This window comes from Euprymna scolopes, chromosome 28 (genome assembly GCF_053919585.1).
Source record: "Euprymna scolopes isolate OS-2025 chromosome 28, ASM5391958v1, whole genome shotgun sequence".
Lineage (NCBI taxonomy): Eukaryota > Metazoa > Mollusca > Cephalopoda > Sepiida > Sepiolidae > Euprymna > Euprymna scolopes.
This window is the reverse complement of record NC_136509.1, coordinates 15,994,587-16,012,537: the sequence shown is the minus strand read 5'-3', so window position 1 is coordinate 16,012,537 and position 17,951 is coordinate 15,994,587. Positions and strand designations below refer to the sequence as shown.

Below are 17,951 nucleotides of genomic sequence, written 5' to 3'. Positions count from 1 at the left end.
GGATGACTTGGGGGTGGGGGATTATATCCTATCGGGAAAGAATAGTAGCAGATGTGGCAGCTTTGGCTTGCTAGAAATACAGGATACTAAAACCTTGCCCTTTATCGGGATAAACTACGGTTTTGCTCAATACTAAGAAGTGTACTTTCTCAGGCATTGCTCCCTACTTTGGAAAAGGGTTTAATTTATTGACATTCGTATCGGGTAAATACAAGCTGGTCAGTTTTCCAATATTTTAGTACCCCTCCTTTTAATTTGAAATTTTTTTTATTTTTTGTTTTTTTGAAAAGGTGTACATTCAGATAAACTACTCCGCCACCCCCGTGAACTAAACTTCATATATAACCTTACTACGGTGAAAAAGGAAGGTAGGTTATTTTGGTGCTTATGCAATTTTATTACCGCGCTATATATATATATATATATATTTTAAATAGTATTTTCAAGTTGAATTCAAGTTTTACGATATCTTTCATATTAAATTGTTAAATGAAAGTAGAGAATAGTTTGAAGACACCCTCCCCATGTTAAGAATGGCTTTCTAAATAACGTTATTTTTTTCAGCACGGTAATAAGAGTGCATGTACCGAGGTTTTTGTATAGAATCACTCCTATCTCCGTAACCGGTTTTTACGTTGTTGTTTTTTTTATGGGGGGGGGGGGGGTAAGAGCAAATCTTATAAAATCCATGGTAGTTAATTTGCATTTTTATATTATGATCTTCTTCGAATTGTTTCCCTATTACCACACGGACTTAGGGTTTGTAGCGGATTTAAAGGACTTCTTTTTTTTTTAATTATAACTTGAGTTTAGAGAAAACAAAAAACAAAAAAAAAACGAAAAGTGGCCAAGAAACAAATATACAAAAAAAAATTTTACCAAAGGACTGATTAGTCACTCTTCTACCTACCTGGGGATGTTTTTATGTTTTAACTTATTTTAAAGCGTTTATTTAATGCGAATAACAAGGAGAATTGTTGCTAAGTAAAAATGACAACAATATGGCGGGGGTGTCGCCTGCTATCACTGCAGTCTCGATTATTGCTCAAAACTTGAAAATAAAACAAAATACTGGTAGAAATATACCCAATTAAAGTTAGTCTGAAATGGATTTCAGATGCAAACAATATATCCAGTTTACAACCCAACCTCCAGCAACTTCACATCAGCATCTTCCTACTGGTTATATAAGAATTCAGAAGATGCCGAAGTGGTTATCCAATCAGCTCTCAAAAGATGACAAGTTTCAATAAAAGCGCGAAATTCCTCAAACAGAGGAAACAAAAATGATTTCTAACACGCTACGTTAGTGTAGAACCTCCCCTTTCTCCCAAGTTAAGAGTGGTGTTCTATTTAGAAAGCCATTCTTAACATATGGAAGGGGGGACGGCATCTTTAATTTCTTAGCAGGAGAAAAATACCTTAAAATCGCTAGAAAAGTTTATTAGTAATTAAAAAAAAAATACTGTTAATATCTTTAAAAAGAAATTTGGTGCTTATGCACTTATGTTAGCGTGCTTTATTTATTTATTTTTTTTTACAACTCTATTTTTAATCTAAATTCAAGTTTTACAATATATTTTTTATTAAATTGTAAGTTGGGTAAGTGTTGCCTAGTTGTCCCACCTAAGATTTACCTGCAAAGGGTGTTTATTCCGAAAGCCGTTCTTAACATAGGGAGATTGGGGGTAATCACTTCAAAAAGCAACTCTTTGCAGGCAAGTCTTCAGTGTGACGACCAGGCCACATTGACCGTAAGGTAAAAGTAGAGAATAATTATAAAACACCCTCCCCTATGTTAAAAATAGCTTTCTAAATCTTTTATTTCAGCACGGTAACACAAGTGCATAAATACCAAGAATTTATTTAAAGATAAAATAATTGGGTGCTTATCCACTTATTGTACCGCGCTATTTTTTCAAAATATTTTCAAGTTAATTTCAAGTTTTACACTATTTTTTTTTTAATTGTTAGGTGAAAGTACAGAATAGTTACAAAACACCCTCCCCATATTAAGAATGGCTTTCTAAACAATAACGTTATTATTTTAGCACGGTACAATAAATGCATACGTAACAAAAGTTGCCTTTATCTCGCGGGAAACGACCACTGACTTAGGGTTAGTCGTACCGTAAATCTATTTTGTAAATTCTTTGAAGTTAGCGACAACTTCCTCGAAAAGAATCGAAAGCAGTTTTAAAAATTGAATTCAGTTAAATGAAATAACGTAACAGATTTTGAAATAAATAAATACTTACAGTTTACGAAGTTTAAAACTATGCAAGTCGATAAATAATTAAATTTTCTATTGTTTGGTAAAAGTTAATTGTAGGATCATTTTCGATTTCTCGGTTGTTAGCTAAGCTACGCTACACGTTTGCCTAAACAAGTCATACACTAAGTTGGGGAATCGCTTTGACAGAGTTATCTTTGCACGACTATTATCAGAATATAATATTCTTGAAATAAAATAAATAAACGAAAAAAAAAAAAAACCAGGCTTGCACTGTTTTAGATGCACGAGTTCAATTCCTGGCCGCACTTTTTACTTTTTTTTCTTTTTTTTTTATTATTCCTTGGTATTAGTTTTTTTAGTTACTAGCATGGGTGTCCGGCGTTTCCCTGGTGTTTGGAGGTGTGTGTTGAGCAAAAAAAAAAAAAAAAATGAGGTAGGAAGGCAGGCTCGAACCTGTACCGCGAAGGAGGAAAAGAGCGTGAAAAAACGTGACGTCTTTGCTGTTACGACGACCGCCAAACCGGAAGTGACGTATGTTTAAATTAAGGCTAGACAATCGAAAAAGAGGATGACTTTCGAAAATATCGGCGAAAAAAGCGACCCCTCCCTGTAGAAAAGTGCCCAGTTGAGGGTGAAGAAGTTCATGTTTTTAGCCAATTTTTCGATATTTGTCGTCTGAAGGGTCAAGCTTCAAAACGTTACTGATTGTGAAAGTCTGTCGCCTCTATCGATATTTTTAGACATGCAAACATACATACATAGATTTATATATTTGTAGCTGAAATTTTCGACCAAAACCGATTAAAAAGCTTGCTTTTATCTCAGAATACCCTTCATGCAAAATTTCAAATGTTTAGACCAGAAATTGTCTGAGTAATTTGGTAGAGACTGCAGAGACCAATTTTTTTTAACTTTGCCCCCTATTATGACCCCTTAACATTTATTATTTTGGGCTCAAATCAAGTTATTAAGTTAGATCCATGTCCAAGAAACCTATATCTAAAATTTCAAGTGTTTAGACCCAGAATTAGCGGAGGAGTTTCGTAGAGTTCTCAAAGGTTAACTTGTTGAACTTTGACCCCTTAATAGCCAAATTTCTGGCCGAAAACTGATTACAAAGATTTTCCCAAATCTCAGTACCCTGTATATCAAATTTCGAGTCTGTAGACTGAAAATTGACAGAGATATTGTGTAGGAAAATGTGCACAGACAGACACTTTCACTTTTATAGATATATAGACTAATTGGTCATCACTAGGGCTAGGACAACCGCATATTCTTTTCATTGTTTTGGCTCTCGGGTGTGTATCCGTTTATATCATATATGATTTTATATAGATTGATGTGGTTCTCGGTTGATTAACTGTGTCGGATATATACTCGAGAGTCAAAACAATGAAAAGAATATTCTGTTGTCATATCCTTAGTCATAACTTGCCAAAACCAGGGAGTGGGTCACTCATGGATAACGATTAAAGAGATCGATGATCTACCTCACGTGGGTTGGAATTAGGAGATGGAATCGACAGAAGATCATGGTACTACTGCAGTTTAACACCCACAAGTAAATTGTTTTCATTTAAGGAGAGTATTGTACGCACAACGTAAAGGTTACAGCCTCCCCTTCAACATGTTAATGCTTTTTCTAAATTTGCTTGTGAATGTTAAACTGCAGAAGTGCCAAGATTACTTAATAGGGTCTGATTATACAAGATGGCGACTCAGCAAGTATTTATTTACATTAGACTTGAAGACGAGCTAGTTGTAATAAGTTGGGAAGCAGCTTAATATTTTGTTTCTCCGATGGGATAAAGCTTGGTTTATGAAAGTTCCGTTCTGTTTTTTTTTTTTTTTTTTTTTTTTTTTAGTACAGAGAGAGTGAAAAAGCTTCTTTAACCTGGTTATCGTTGGGCGAGTACTTGCTGTGAATGTTATGTAAGATAGGTTCAGGGATTGGTGCTCCGTTGAACATCTGCCATGAACATAACGATGCAGTAGAGAGAGGCTAGCGAGATCTCTTCTGTGTGAAAGACGCTGTAAGGAAGGGGATAGATCACTAGATTGAAAAGCCAGTTTTGCACTCTGTCAAAACAAGAAAGAGTGCTCCTAGCGGAATCGATTATCAAATTATGATAAATTAGCAGGGAGACCCGATATTGGCCGGGATTGAATAATGGTTATAGAATGTTTCCTACTCTCATATTTTTATTGTCATCGAAATCGGTGAAATCGACCATTTTTCAATCAAATCGATTGATTACCTGCACTAGTTAGGGACCAATCGCAGTGCAGCAGTGCAGCAGTGCACCAGAAGAAAGTTTCACATTCCTCCCCACCGTGACTTCATTCACAATACATTGTAGGGCGGGCCTGAACGAGAATCACCTTTCCCTATAATTTTTATGTTTTAGTATGTAGTATGGTTTTCGAGGTTGAGGGTGTTTATTCCGAAAGCCGTTCTTAATAGGGGGTGGAGGTGTTTATACTACGCTAAGTCGTAAAAAATACCAACTGCAGAATACCGGTTAAAATTATAGGGGCGGAGGGAGGTGATTCTCATGGTAGTTCAAATTGCACTGTAGAGAACCTACTGTTGATTTTATAAAATTATTTTTCATATATAATGCCTTGAATTAAAGTTTAAATGCAAAAGTCAAGTATCATGATTCAATTGTGCTCTAAACAGAACATTCATTTCGAACGTGCCCCTGTCATATCAAAGAACCTACTGCCTGGTATTACTGCTTGTGGGTGATAATGGCTTGAATTTAAGTTTAAAATGAAAGTCAAGTATTATGGTGTAATTGTGCTCTAAACACAACATTCATTTCAATCATGCATCTGTCATATCAAAGAACCTACTGTTGATTTTATATGCCGATCCTTTCTGCTTGTGTGGTAATAAAACTTTTCGTGTACTTGTGGTGTTAGGCTGTGTAAGGTGTTAACTTTGGTCAAAATCGCCTGTTCCTTTTTTCATCGGATTGTTTTGATTATCGATAATTATCGAGGATATTCCGATAGAAAACCTATCTAAGAACACTGCCAGGCACAGCAAGTACCTTCGTATGAATTTTGATAAACCTCGGTCCACCCGTTTTAGAGTTCATAGGAAATTAGCACACACACAGACACACAAAGTTTCTTTTCTATAATAGCAGAGATAAGTTTGGAAAAGGAAAACACGTTTTATTATATTTTTTTTTATGAAGTTGACCCCTCATCTCCACAGGTTGTTACCGCCAATAGGTATCTGGCCTTCGGGACAAGATCACAGTGTAGTATCTGTTCCGGCAGATGCTGCACTAAAGACCATTGCCCTTGTGGCAATCAGTTTCTGGCCCATGTAGGGACAACCCTATGTACCAAGAGGCATCACTATTAGCTCCTCCTTCCCTCCTCTCGTGGGAACTGGTTCCCCTTTCCCTTTCCCACATTAAAAAACGGCCTTGTGCCTAATTTGCTCAGTGGGGAAACAAATAAATACCCAGTGTAGTATCTGTTCTGATGCTACACTTAGCTTTTCTGTCCCCAGTCAGTGGAGGAGAAATCATTCATGACTAAGACAATTTGTTTTTGTTCTTCCTATTCAGAGTTCCATTTTTGTGGGGGGTCCCTATATTAAAAACAGCCCTTGATTCTGACTTTGCCCTCGGAGAGGAAGAAGTAGGAACACCAATAGGTACACAATGTTAACGCAACTCCGATTGTATTCAAAACTGTTAGAGAAAATATTGTGCATGTGTGTTTCTCGTCTATACGTAACCGGTAATACAGAATTATGTTTTATGTATAATCGAATAGTTATTGGCATCTGATTCTACAGAATTTGAACATAAACCGATTTTTTCCGAACTTGGGTTAGAAACAACAATACTTATGCAGTATGCACTTATTGCACCGTGCTGAAAAAATAACATTATTTAGAAAGCCATTCTTAACACTGGGGAAAAGCGTTTTGTAACTATTCTGTACTTTCACCTAACAATTTAATAAAATAAACATCGTAAAACTCGAATTTACTTTAACATATTTTAAAAATAGCGCGGTACAATACGTTGCATAGGCCCTGAGATAATTTTTTAAAACTTTTTTAGCTATGTGCAAAGTGTAGTATCTGTTCTGATACTAGACTTCACCTTTTCTGTACTTAGCGGAGAAGAAATCCTTAATGACAGAGACAATTTTTATTTTTGTTCCTATCTAGAATGCCCCTTTTTGGGTGAGCTGGATTTTCCTTACATTAAAAACCGACCTTGTGTCTAAATCTGCCCTCGTGGGGAGGCAGGTAAATAGGAAAAATTCGGTTAAAATAATTATATATATGTTATTGTCATATCCAGGCAGGTTACGAAAATGGCCGAAATATATCGAACTTTTTTTCTTTTCTTTTTTTTTTTTTTTTTTTTTAACCGAAAACGATGAAACCGCTAGAAAACAGTTAAAAATTAAGAAAATATTATTAACAAAAAAAACACAAAAACAAAACATAATTCCATTGGAAAAATAGTACTTGTGCAGTATACGGACCATTATTATTTAGAAGGTTCTTTTTTTAATACGAAGATAGAAGGTTTCCGTTATGTGTACTTTCATCTGACAATTTAATAAACAAAAATACAGAGTAAAAATATCAATAAACAAATTGCCGATTGTCGGCTGCTGGGATTTCATTGGCTGAGCGTTTCGGCACCTTCCGGCAGTTTACGTAACCTGGCCAAAATATGCAGACCATAACGCAGCCCTTATATTGCATAAGTACCAAGTTTTTTTTCTTTTTTTAATTGTAAACATGACTATATTTTAAATTACATTTCTTCTAAGGTTTCATCCGGACAACGCCGGGAAAGAAAAACGATAGTAAAATAAAGAAATTAATATAACTCGGAACAAGATGTACGAAAGAGAGAGAGAGAAAGAAAGAGAGAGATGTACGTAAAATAACAACAAAAAGGGGGGGGCAGTAGGTATGCATACTGTGGTCATTTGCAATAACTTACCTTGTCGCTTATTTGGAAGGTATATACCCAAAGTTAATGAAAGAATCGAGGCGACAGCTATCCAAAATGGTACCATCCTTGCACGGGGTAACATCATTCCGATAGTCAGTATTTTTAATGGTAACAGTAGAAACTTCTTCTCCTTAAGTTCCACGCGAATTAAAAAAAAAATAATAAATAAATAAAACAAATTAAATTACGGTCCTCAAAAAAAAAAAAATTTTTTTTTTTCGTCTTAACTCAGAATGATAAATCCATTAAGGACTTTTTGTGATGAAAAGGTTCGCCGGATTTTGGTTAGTATTGAAACCCGTTTCTCTTCTGTCGAAGTACATGCATTCTTACGCTAGTGCCGGCTTTTTGTAATATATGCCCTTTCCTCGTTGGGTGAGTTTGACGAAATAGGAACAAAAAAAAGCATGTGCCCGCTCCTTGACTAGCTGAAACATAATCTAATGCACCGTTAATATTGTAGCCGTGCACGTAAAAGAAAACAAAACGCGTTAGTTTCAACTAGGAGAGGACGCGCATGGCAGCAAATGTACATGTGCCCGACGTGAACAGAAATAGTGTTGTTAACTTCGCTAAGGTACATGAGTGGTTGGCAGTTCGCGCGCGCACTTGTGTGTGTGTGTGTGTGTGTGTGTGTGTGTGCGTGCGTGTGTCTGTGTAAAAGATTTTGTCGTTACGTTTCGAAGTCTGGTTTCCTCTCTCTCTCTCTCTCTCTCTCTCTCTCACTCTCTCTATCTATCTATCTATCTCTCTTTTACGGGAACTTGTTTTAAACGCAGAGTAAATATAGCTAAAATCCAAATCAATAGCTAACTCCACATTATTATCATTAATAATCAACTTCTTTATTGTACTTTTATTTTTTGTTTTAAGTCTTAATTATATTAACGCTGCGGCTGCGTCGCTTTGTAATATTATCTACTCGGAATGTTTTTGTTTGTTTGGTTGTTTGTTTTTTATTTATTTTAAGTATGGCGAACTTGAAAATCCTATGTAAAAAGTAGAAAACATTGTTGTATACTGCATAAGCACAGGGTTTTTAAGTTAAATGCAAGTTTTACGGTATCTTTTATTTATTAAATTGTTAGGTGAAAGTACATAAAAGGTACAACGCGCACACCGCACCTGCACCTCCTCTCAAAATGTTAAGAGAGAGTTTGTAAATAATAACGCTATTATTTCAGCACGGTCCGTGTTCTGTATAAGCATCGATTTTTTTAATCACAGTAATTTTTTAAAATGTAAAATTGACTATATTTTATCATATTTTATTTATACTTTATTTAGACCTACAGTCGAGCAACACCGGAGAAAAAAAAAACACTACTAAAATATCCGTTCTAGCGAATGTTTATTTCTTTCTTCTTTCTTTCTTCCAAGATCGCGTCTTCAGTTGTCGCAAGTTTTCACAGCCTAGAAAAAGAGGAGTAGCGAAATAGAGAAGGTGGGGGGAGGGGCGAATTTGGTGAAAACATTGGTATACACCGCCAACGTTAACGTAGGAGTTTGGATAAAAAGTTTAACGTTGATACGCTGATAGCCTATAGTAAAGGTTTATAAAGAAGATAATGTCTAAAACCACGAAGTCAAGGGATATACGGCCACAGTAGGCGATTATTACTTAGCCTGAACTTCTAACAACAAAAACATCAAAAATAAATAAGATTTGCTTTGTCTCATAATTCGACATTTGTACGAAATTGCAAAACAAAACAAATCGATCCCCACGCTAAAATGTTTGTATTTTTTTCGGGGGGGGGGTCACCAATTATCAAGACCCGATGGCCACTCGAGGATAAGGACTACTGCTTGTACCTTTATTGAAAATGGGTAGAAATTTACTATTTAAGGGGACGGCTTAACAAGAATTTTTTTACATTGAACTCGAAGACGACCATGTTGTAGTCAGCCGAAAAGCAGGCTAGCGGAACAGAGTTCCATAGCCGGGCAGTTCTAGCAAAGAAGCTTTGTTCATGGAACTTGCGTTTAGATTTAAAGCACAGATAGTGTGGAAAATTGTTAATAATGGTTGTAGTTAGTCGAGTGTTTTGTGTGTGTGTGTGTGTGTGTGTGTGTGTGAATCATAGAATGAATGTGTGGGGATCATAGAATGAAGCTCCGACGAGCACTTGCCATGAAAAAAAAAACGATAAAACAGAGCCAGGCTCGCAACGTCTCCTCTGTGATAAAGAGGTTGCAGGGAGGACGAAACGCATCTCACTGTTAGGTTTCGAAGCCGATTTTGAACTCTGTCAAGGTAAAATAGGACGCTTCGAGCGGCTGCTCCTTAAATATGGCAATGCTCCATTTTAGGACATTTTAGGATCTGGTTCTTATACGAGTAGAAGACTTCGTTGGGAGTGAGATTGTTATTAATTCGCCTCCCCACGAGGGCAGAGTTAGACATAAGATCGGGTTTTATTTAAATGTAGAGAAAAATCTGATTCCCAAAAATGACACTCTGGATTTGGACAACAATTCGAATTGTCTCAGAAAGGTCTCTATATCACTAACCGAGAACAGAAAACATAAAGTGTAGTATAAGAACAGGGGCTACACTTTGATCCCAAAGCAAAAAACATTAAACTGATAAACGCATCAGTAATTCGTTAAGTTATGAAATTTTTCTTCTATATATTGCGGTACATGAGATACCCAGGAACCATTAGCGATAATCCAAAGCTCTTCGTAAATGAATTGAGCACTTTGGGGGACAGCTAAATGATACCAACAATACAATCATCTGATTCATACGAAATGAATTAATAATTTTTAGGGATTTTTATCCTGGGCCCCGAAAATCAACAAAGATTCGACCATTCCTGGAATTGTCCGGTTCCGGCTGATTTTGCAGTAGGGTGTAAAGTTCTGTGCAGATCTAGGAGATCCACCCTCCCAGGCTTTGCCTTCTCTTTGAGAAGGGGTTAGTTTATTGCTAATCGCCTGAGGCACCCTCATCGAGGAATGCCGGTGGGGTTGCTCAGGCACTTTTTGCTGGTCAAAGTGCTCCTCCTGGGGGGGGCTGACTTCTCAATCCACAGTTTTTGCAGCGGGAGAGAACTGAATACCACATAGCATCTTCTTTTTTCATGGATTCTCGTCAAGGCGAAGCAATAAGCATATATAATCTCTGACTGCTTTAAAAACTGGTCAGATTTTTTGTCTTTATAACTATACTGAAAAACTGTGATATTGCAAAACAGCCCGCCCATGGATTGCTTTCTCTCTCTCTCTCTCTCTCTCTCTCTCTCTCTCTCTCTCTCTCTCTCTCTCTCTCTCTTATGTATGTATGTGTGTATATGTGTCAGGTCATGTCATATGCTACTGGTACTACGTAACCCAGTACTACCTGCCTCATGGTCGGTTCACCGGCGACTAAACTGGTTCCCCCACCAGACTTGTTTGGTGAGGAGGGTGGCTAGTCTCCCTGAAGGATTAAAAGCAAGACCTTCCAAAGGGCGAATGAACCCTTTTTCGGGGTCAACGGCCAACTAGCACCGTGTATATTTGTGCGTATGTATATGTGTGTTGGGGTGGAGAGGGCTTCCGTAAGCCGTGGTTAAGGCAACCTTTCTAGGAGAAGCAAATCTCTGATTTGAAAAACCATAAAGCGGGAGACCAGTACCCGCATTAAGCTGATCTGCAGTTTAACTTGTTGTTGGCTATCTTGCTCTTGCTTGTTGCTGGATCTCAACAATTTGAACTGAGAGAGAGACTTAGATGTCGTACAAAGCTAAGACTCTGTAACATCATCTGTGTATAGATACTCCCTCAGACATTTGTCTATTAAAATGGACCTGTGGCGATGAAAGACATTTTTGGGCTCATTGACTTTAAGTGTCTGAGGGAGTGGCAATCGCCTGACAAGACGTTGCAATCATCATGTATGTAAGGCTACCAAATCAAATAATTGCTTTCTTGCGTCAATTTTTAAATTCTTTGGTTCAAGTCGTCTCAAAAACCATTTTCTTAATATCTTTTTTTATACCCCGCTTTTTGATATTTGATACCCCGCAGTACTCGTCAAACAAAGTAAACATTTTAAAACATAAGCCCAATTATTTATATCCGTGACTTACAATAATAACAGTTTTAATTCAGATGTTTCAATCTCATTAATAAAATTGAGTTTTTTTGTTTTGTTTGTTTTTTTGTTTTCTGTATATATTACAAGCAAGCAGCCTGGCGTTGCCCGATCTTATACACTTGAATATATTTTATTTATGCAGATTGTGTGTGTATTTTATTGTGTTATATTATACCCAATAGTAGTAGTGGATCTCGGCGCGATCTGGTCGCAAAATACGCTTAAATATGATATTTTAATTCATGCAGATTTCGTATTTATTATTATAGAGCCAATACTCTATTGATTATTATATTGTACCTAATATATAGTTGTGATTCCAAAAGTTAAAAAAAATATATACTTGAGTGCCATTAGACAGAATCGAAACTAAAACATTTATCGCTCCGGCCTTAGTCGTTACCGTTTGAGCTATCTTCAAATCGATAAGAAAACGTGAGCATTTAGCCAACTTAACGGATAAATGTATATTTGCGAATGCGTAGAAGAGTACTTTAAATCGACTTATGTCTGTCAAGTTCCGATTTTGTTCAATTTTGAAACCTTAGCAACTATTTTTACCAGCTAAAGACTAAATCAAATTTGTTCCACAAATCTACATCTCTTACATATCAAATTTCAAGTCTGTAGACAAAAAGTCAAAAGTTGACAGAGCAGTTCGGAAAAGACCGTTCCTCAGACAGATAGTTGCATTATATATATATATATATATATATATATATATATATATATATATATAGTTATCCACTACAGTACTGTTTCCGTGCTCATCAGTGCGGCTGGACAGGCAACTGCCTCAAGCCAGGATCGAAACCCGACCGCCAAAATGACAGTCAAGGTTCCTCACCATTAAGCTATATAGCTGCTGCTAAAGAGTCAAAACATCGTTAAATTGATTACCCTCCCAGCAGCAGCTCTCTCTCTCTCTCTTTCTCTCTCTCTCCCTCGCTCTCTCTCTCTCTCTCTATATATATATATGCATATATATGCATATATATGTATATATATACATACATATATATGCATATATATATGTATATATATATACATACATATATATATGCATATATATGTATATATATGCATACATATATATATATGCATATATATATGTATATATATAAATACATATATATACATATATATATACATATATATATACATATATATATACATATATATACATATATAGATATATACATATATATACATATATAGATATATACATATATATAGATATATATAGAGAGAGATATATATGCATATATATACATATATAGAGAGATACATATATATATATATATATATATATATATAGAGAGAGAGAGAGAGAGAGAGAGAGAGAAGTGAATTTGTATGTGTACATGCGTATTTTAATTTGATATATGAGGTATTCGGACGTGTGGAAGAAATTTGATTTCTATATTATTTTTTTATTGGAATCCTTTGAGATGATTAATTTATTTGCGGACTATCATACTAATTCTCATAGTTGTTGTTTCATCACATTTCGGCCAACTAATTCCGTGGCCTTCTTGAAGTGGTTAAACCACGACGAGATAGGAATGCTGAGTCTTTTTACTGTACCCTCAGTAATTACTGCCTTCCATAGTTGTTGTTGTCTCACCACGATTTTACCAACTAATCCTCTGGCCTGCTTCGGGTATGGTTTGAAACCACTATCTTCAATGCTCACCTAGAACCGTAGAGATTCCTGACGAAAACCAGAAAAATAGTTGGCTTAAATGTTGAAAAACAACTATGAAGATGAGGATAACAGTTCGCAAATAAATAAATTCGATTTGGTTTTTATTCGGAAAAAAATACTCCGCTAAAAGGTCAAAATTGAAAAATTGAAACTTGTTATGTGTAAGTCAACTTAGTTTGCATTCTTTACGCATGAGCAAATATACATTTCTACGTTCCAGTACGTTAATTTGTAAAGTTTTAATATGAATATGTTTTTATAGGACACGGAACCGAATATCGCCGGAGAGCTAAATGTTTTGGTTTCGATTCAAGCTACTGGCATCCAGGTAATTATTTTTCGACTTTTTAAATCACTTCTATATATTGGGTACAATATAATAATCAATAAAAATTGGCTCTATAATAATAAATCTGCATCAAATAAAATATCATAGTAACTTGATTTTACGACCGGACAACATAGATTGGCTGCTAGTTTTGTAGAACGGACACTAATTAGTAATAATTAATGATGAGTATAAAATACTTCAGTTAATTGCAGATACGTGGTGAAACGATAAAATTGTCGCCCTAGAAAATATGACATGATCCCATTTCTGTTTGATGAAAACCGGTTTTCTCTTTTTTTTTTTTTTATTTTGTTGTTGCCGACCATCTACTAGTTGGCTAGTTGTGTACAAATCCCAAGAGCGATATGAGACTTCTATTATGTCTGAAAGTGAAACAATGACGAACGACATCGGATATGCGCCGCTGTACAACTAATGCTCTCTACCGATCCAAGTTAGGACAGCAAGACCATTGCCAACACCCTCAAAATACAAATCCGGACGGTTTAACGCTTGAGGGCACAACTTTACGCATTGGACGACCCATAGTTATGGTCTTTGGTGTAGTTTCAAGTGAGAGCCACACCATGCCACCTCACATCTTCGAAGTCGGCTTAAAAGTCATCACTAAAGTGTACCTGGATGTGCTGAAGAGTGTGGTGATGGTGAGATCCTGGTGCAATCGGGTGGTCGCTGGCAGACCCTGGGTGTGGCAGTAGGACTTAGCGCCGGTCCACAAGTCTAAGGAGACCAGGCTTGGCTTCAGAAGGAGTGTTATGACTTTCTACCCTTCTCTCATTGGTACCCCGCCTCCCTTGACCTAAACCCGCTGGACTATTTCGTTTCATCATACGCCGAGAACATCACCGACATTACCTCCCACAACAGCTAAGCCAGCCTAATCACCGCCATTCGCTGAGTATTCGTCGGTGCTTGTGAAAAAGGCATGCTTCCAATCTCGGACCAGTATCGAGGCAGTGATTGAGGCTGAAGGCGGCTACATTGAATAGATATCAGCTCTACTACATAATCAAGTTACCTGAATTGATTTTTTTTTTTTTCAATAAAGGTTTTAAAATAAAGCTGTAGTGTTGTTTTCTTTAGGGCGGCAAATTTATTGTTCTGCCCTTTAACTGTTATTTCAAAAGAATAACAAAGGCAATAACAAACATCTTTGTCGCTAAAAGAATGAAAAAGTGTTATAAGTTATAACAAGCTAATGTCTAACAATAATTTTAAAAAAAAACACGGCCTTAAACACTGTAGACGTCGTTGTTGCAGAAGACGCGTACACACACGTTGGGTAGCTTGTGTACAAGCAAGCGGTGTGTGTAGTAGTGCGATCGTCTGTTTCTTTTATACACAAAAGAGAACGAAAAGCTATCGCGTCCGCTGAGACCGGATCGCGGGCACTGACTATATGGATGAAGGTACGAGATTCTAGACAACGGAGAATTTTCAAAAGAAATATAAAGCAAAAACGAAGAAGGGGCACCAGCACCACATGTCAGTTTTGCCTGCTTGAGCTTTTGTGCGATTTATGAGAGAGATCGTGGACCGGGTTGATAAGGTAAAACATACACGTATGAAAATAAGCACAACTTATGTGTGTGTGGTGTGTGAGGGGGGCATTTTTTTTTTTTTTTTTTTTTTTTGCTTGTGCCCGTGTGCGCTTTTACCTACTCAACGTGCGTGTGTGTATGTGTGTGTATGTGTGTGTGTGTGTGTGCGTGTGTGTGTGCGCGCGGGACAGCGCGTATTTACTGGGTTCTTGTCCAGATTTGCCTTAATACTAAAAAAAACAAAATAAAATACAGAAAAATATATATATGATGTCCGTGAGAAAATGAAACTATAATATTCCAAAAATCACGTAAATTCATCAAGTAGTTTTACTATTTATAAAGAAACCCATTTTAAGCGTTTCATGGGGTTTTGTAGGTATTACAACATAAATCTAGTAAGTATGAATTATTGTTGAATCATCTCCCTTTATTTCTTGGGATTTTTTTTTTTCAAAATGGTGCGCGAAACAGTCACTCTTTGGATACTCATAAAATTTGATTTTCTTATCTAAAAATAAAACTACTTGATTAATTCACATTATTTTTTGTATATATGTTTTTTTGTTTGTTTTTTTTTGTTTGTTTTTCGTTACGTATATCATACATACATATATATGTCTGTCTGTCGATCTGTCTGCTGGTCGATCTATCTGCCTGTCTGTCTCCATATTTTCAAACTATCTCTTCCGATACTAAAAGTCGCACAGCGGAGCTAGGGGTCTCAAATGATTCGATATTTATGGATCGTTCTTTCATGGGGCTTTAACCTGTAACAATAGTTTTTAAGGGGTCAAATAGGGGTCAAATAGGGGTAAACATTGAAAAAGTCGTATACATTTTGTACATTCATTTCAGTTTATTTTTAATCAGTTCATATGCGCGTTACGTTTGTACAGTGGTAACGTCACCAGCTTTGAATGCCACAGTTTTGCTTTCGGTTTCGATTTTAGCTGATGACAGCCAAATACTTCTTTTTTTAAATTTTGAAAATCACGACTCTATAATAATACATACAAAATCTGGATAAATAAAAAATATATTTAAGCGTATTTTACGACCGGGCAATATATATATTATTTCAGAAGCAGCTGTTTTGCCGTATCACAGTTATTCAGTGTAAAAGGAAGGAGCCAGCATTACGAACAATGAAAATTCGTACTCATGTCTACAAATTTACACCCATTACGAAGTTAAGAACATTATTATCTAAGTTTATATTAGCATTATCGGCCGCCTAGAATGCTCTATTCTGTTTTGAAAAGCCACATATATATTCATCTATGAAACTTTTATAGTCTACTCCAATCTATCTACACGTGTAGATTCCTATCTGCTCCAATCTATATAAAAACGAAATGTTTCACGTAGATTTTTTTAAACCTCGATTCTCTAACGATTAGTTTACAGGTTTAAAAGAGTACGCAAAGAAACTAAACGCCGTAGAAAGAATAACGTTAATTAAAACAATCGGGCACTGGTTCTGCGAATATTTTCTTTCAAGTTATGGATAGAGGATACTAAGCGTGAACTACTTGATTTGACGTTTTCTTTTTGTTATACCAAATGACCCCCAGCATGCATGGGACGTCAAGCGTTTTTGGAATGTATGATAAGTTTTGATGTTTCTTGGGCCAGAGAGATAAAACTGCTGCGAGCAGATTCAGCTGTTTGTCTTGGAGACTTTCTCAAGGGATTTTAGAAAATAGAGAAATGGATATTTTCTCACAAACAAGACATACAGACACACGCATATATATCTGTGATTTCATCATTTATATAATATTTATATGAATGCGTACTATATTTTTAGTCTTTAAAACTATATTCATGTATATATGTGTGTGTGTGTGTGTGTGTATGTACCTTCATATATCTATACTCCTATAAATTTGGGTTATTTTGGGTATCGATATTCATATTAAAAACCTTTTTTCTATTTATTTAAAAAGAAAATACAACTTTGTTATATATGTGTCGTTGAATTACATTCACCTGCAAAAGATCTAGCTAATTTGCATATTCTTTTAAACATTCATTTAAATTAATGTCCTAATAGTTTTTCGGTTTTCTCATGGGATAATCATCTTTAGTTTACTATTACGTGTAATTATATTCATGCAGACATTCTACATGATTTATACTTGCGTAATATTTGCGTAAAAAGCTTATAGTATACATAAACCTCTTTCCTTCAAATTATAACGCACCTTAAAAAACTTACAACAACCTAAAAAATGACCCCATCATGAAACCCATATTTAACCTTCCATTCATTAATGCAATCAAACAACCGCCCAATCTTTCAGCCATCCTCGCTCGCTCACGAAAACACACACGACACACAATAACACGGTAATTACAGATGTAATAAATTGTGATGGCTTATATGCACATACATAAATACCACATCCCTGTTCAACATACTCGACACTAACATTCATATAAAACCGCCGCATCTAACATGTGACAGTTCTAATGTCATATATTATATATGTTTTGCTCCATTTGCAACAATGGAGGATATATGGAGAAACTCTGACGCCTTTACAAATCTGCCTAAACAATCATAAAAAAAAAATCAGGCAAAAATCTCCCACTCCAATAGCAAGCCACTTCAATTTACCTGGAAACACACTAGATAAAATTAGATATCTCCTAATAGACTCTAATTTCCCATCAACAAAAGTACGCAAATAAAAAGAAATACAAATGGATCCTCCGATTCAACACATAGAAGTTAGGTCTCAATACAGACCTCGGCCCTCTCAAAAAGTCTCCCCCCCTACACACAAAAAAAATTAATTAAGATAATAGCCTCCACCTACATGTGTATGCATATGTATAAACTTGTATATTTCTTAATAGGTATATCACATCTTTCCTTTTTATCATCAAACACATATATCGTTTTCTTTTGATTTTTAAATTATTATTATTATTATTATTATTATTATTATTATTATTATTATTATTATTATTATTGGGATGGAGTTTGGGATTAGTAAATGCGCG

The 17,951-nt window shown here is 35.8% G+C and overlaps 1 protein-coding gene across 1 annotated transcript in view; it reads right to left on the bottom strand.

The window, feature by feature from the left end:
- Nucleotides 1-7,863, bottom strand: part of LOC145249495 (A disintegrin and metalloproteinase with thrombospondin motifs 6-like) — a 733,443-nt gene extending 725,580 nt beyond the window's left edge. The window contains exon 1 of the mRNA XM_080111103.1: nucleotides 7,237-7,863. Within this exon, the coding sequence (XP_079967229.1) occupies nucleotides 7,237-7,333 (97 nt within the window). The 5' untranslated portion in view covers nucleotides 7,334-7,863. The remainder of the gene's footprint in view (nucleotides 1-7,236) is intronic.
- Between the last annotated feature and the right edge of the window lie 10,088 nt (nucleotides 7,864-17,951).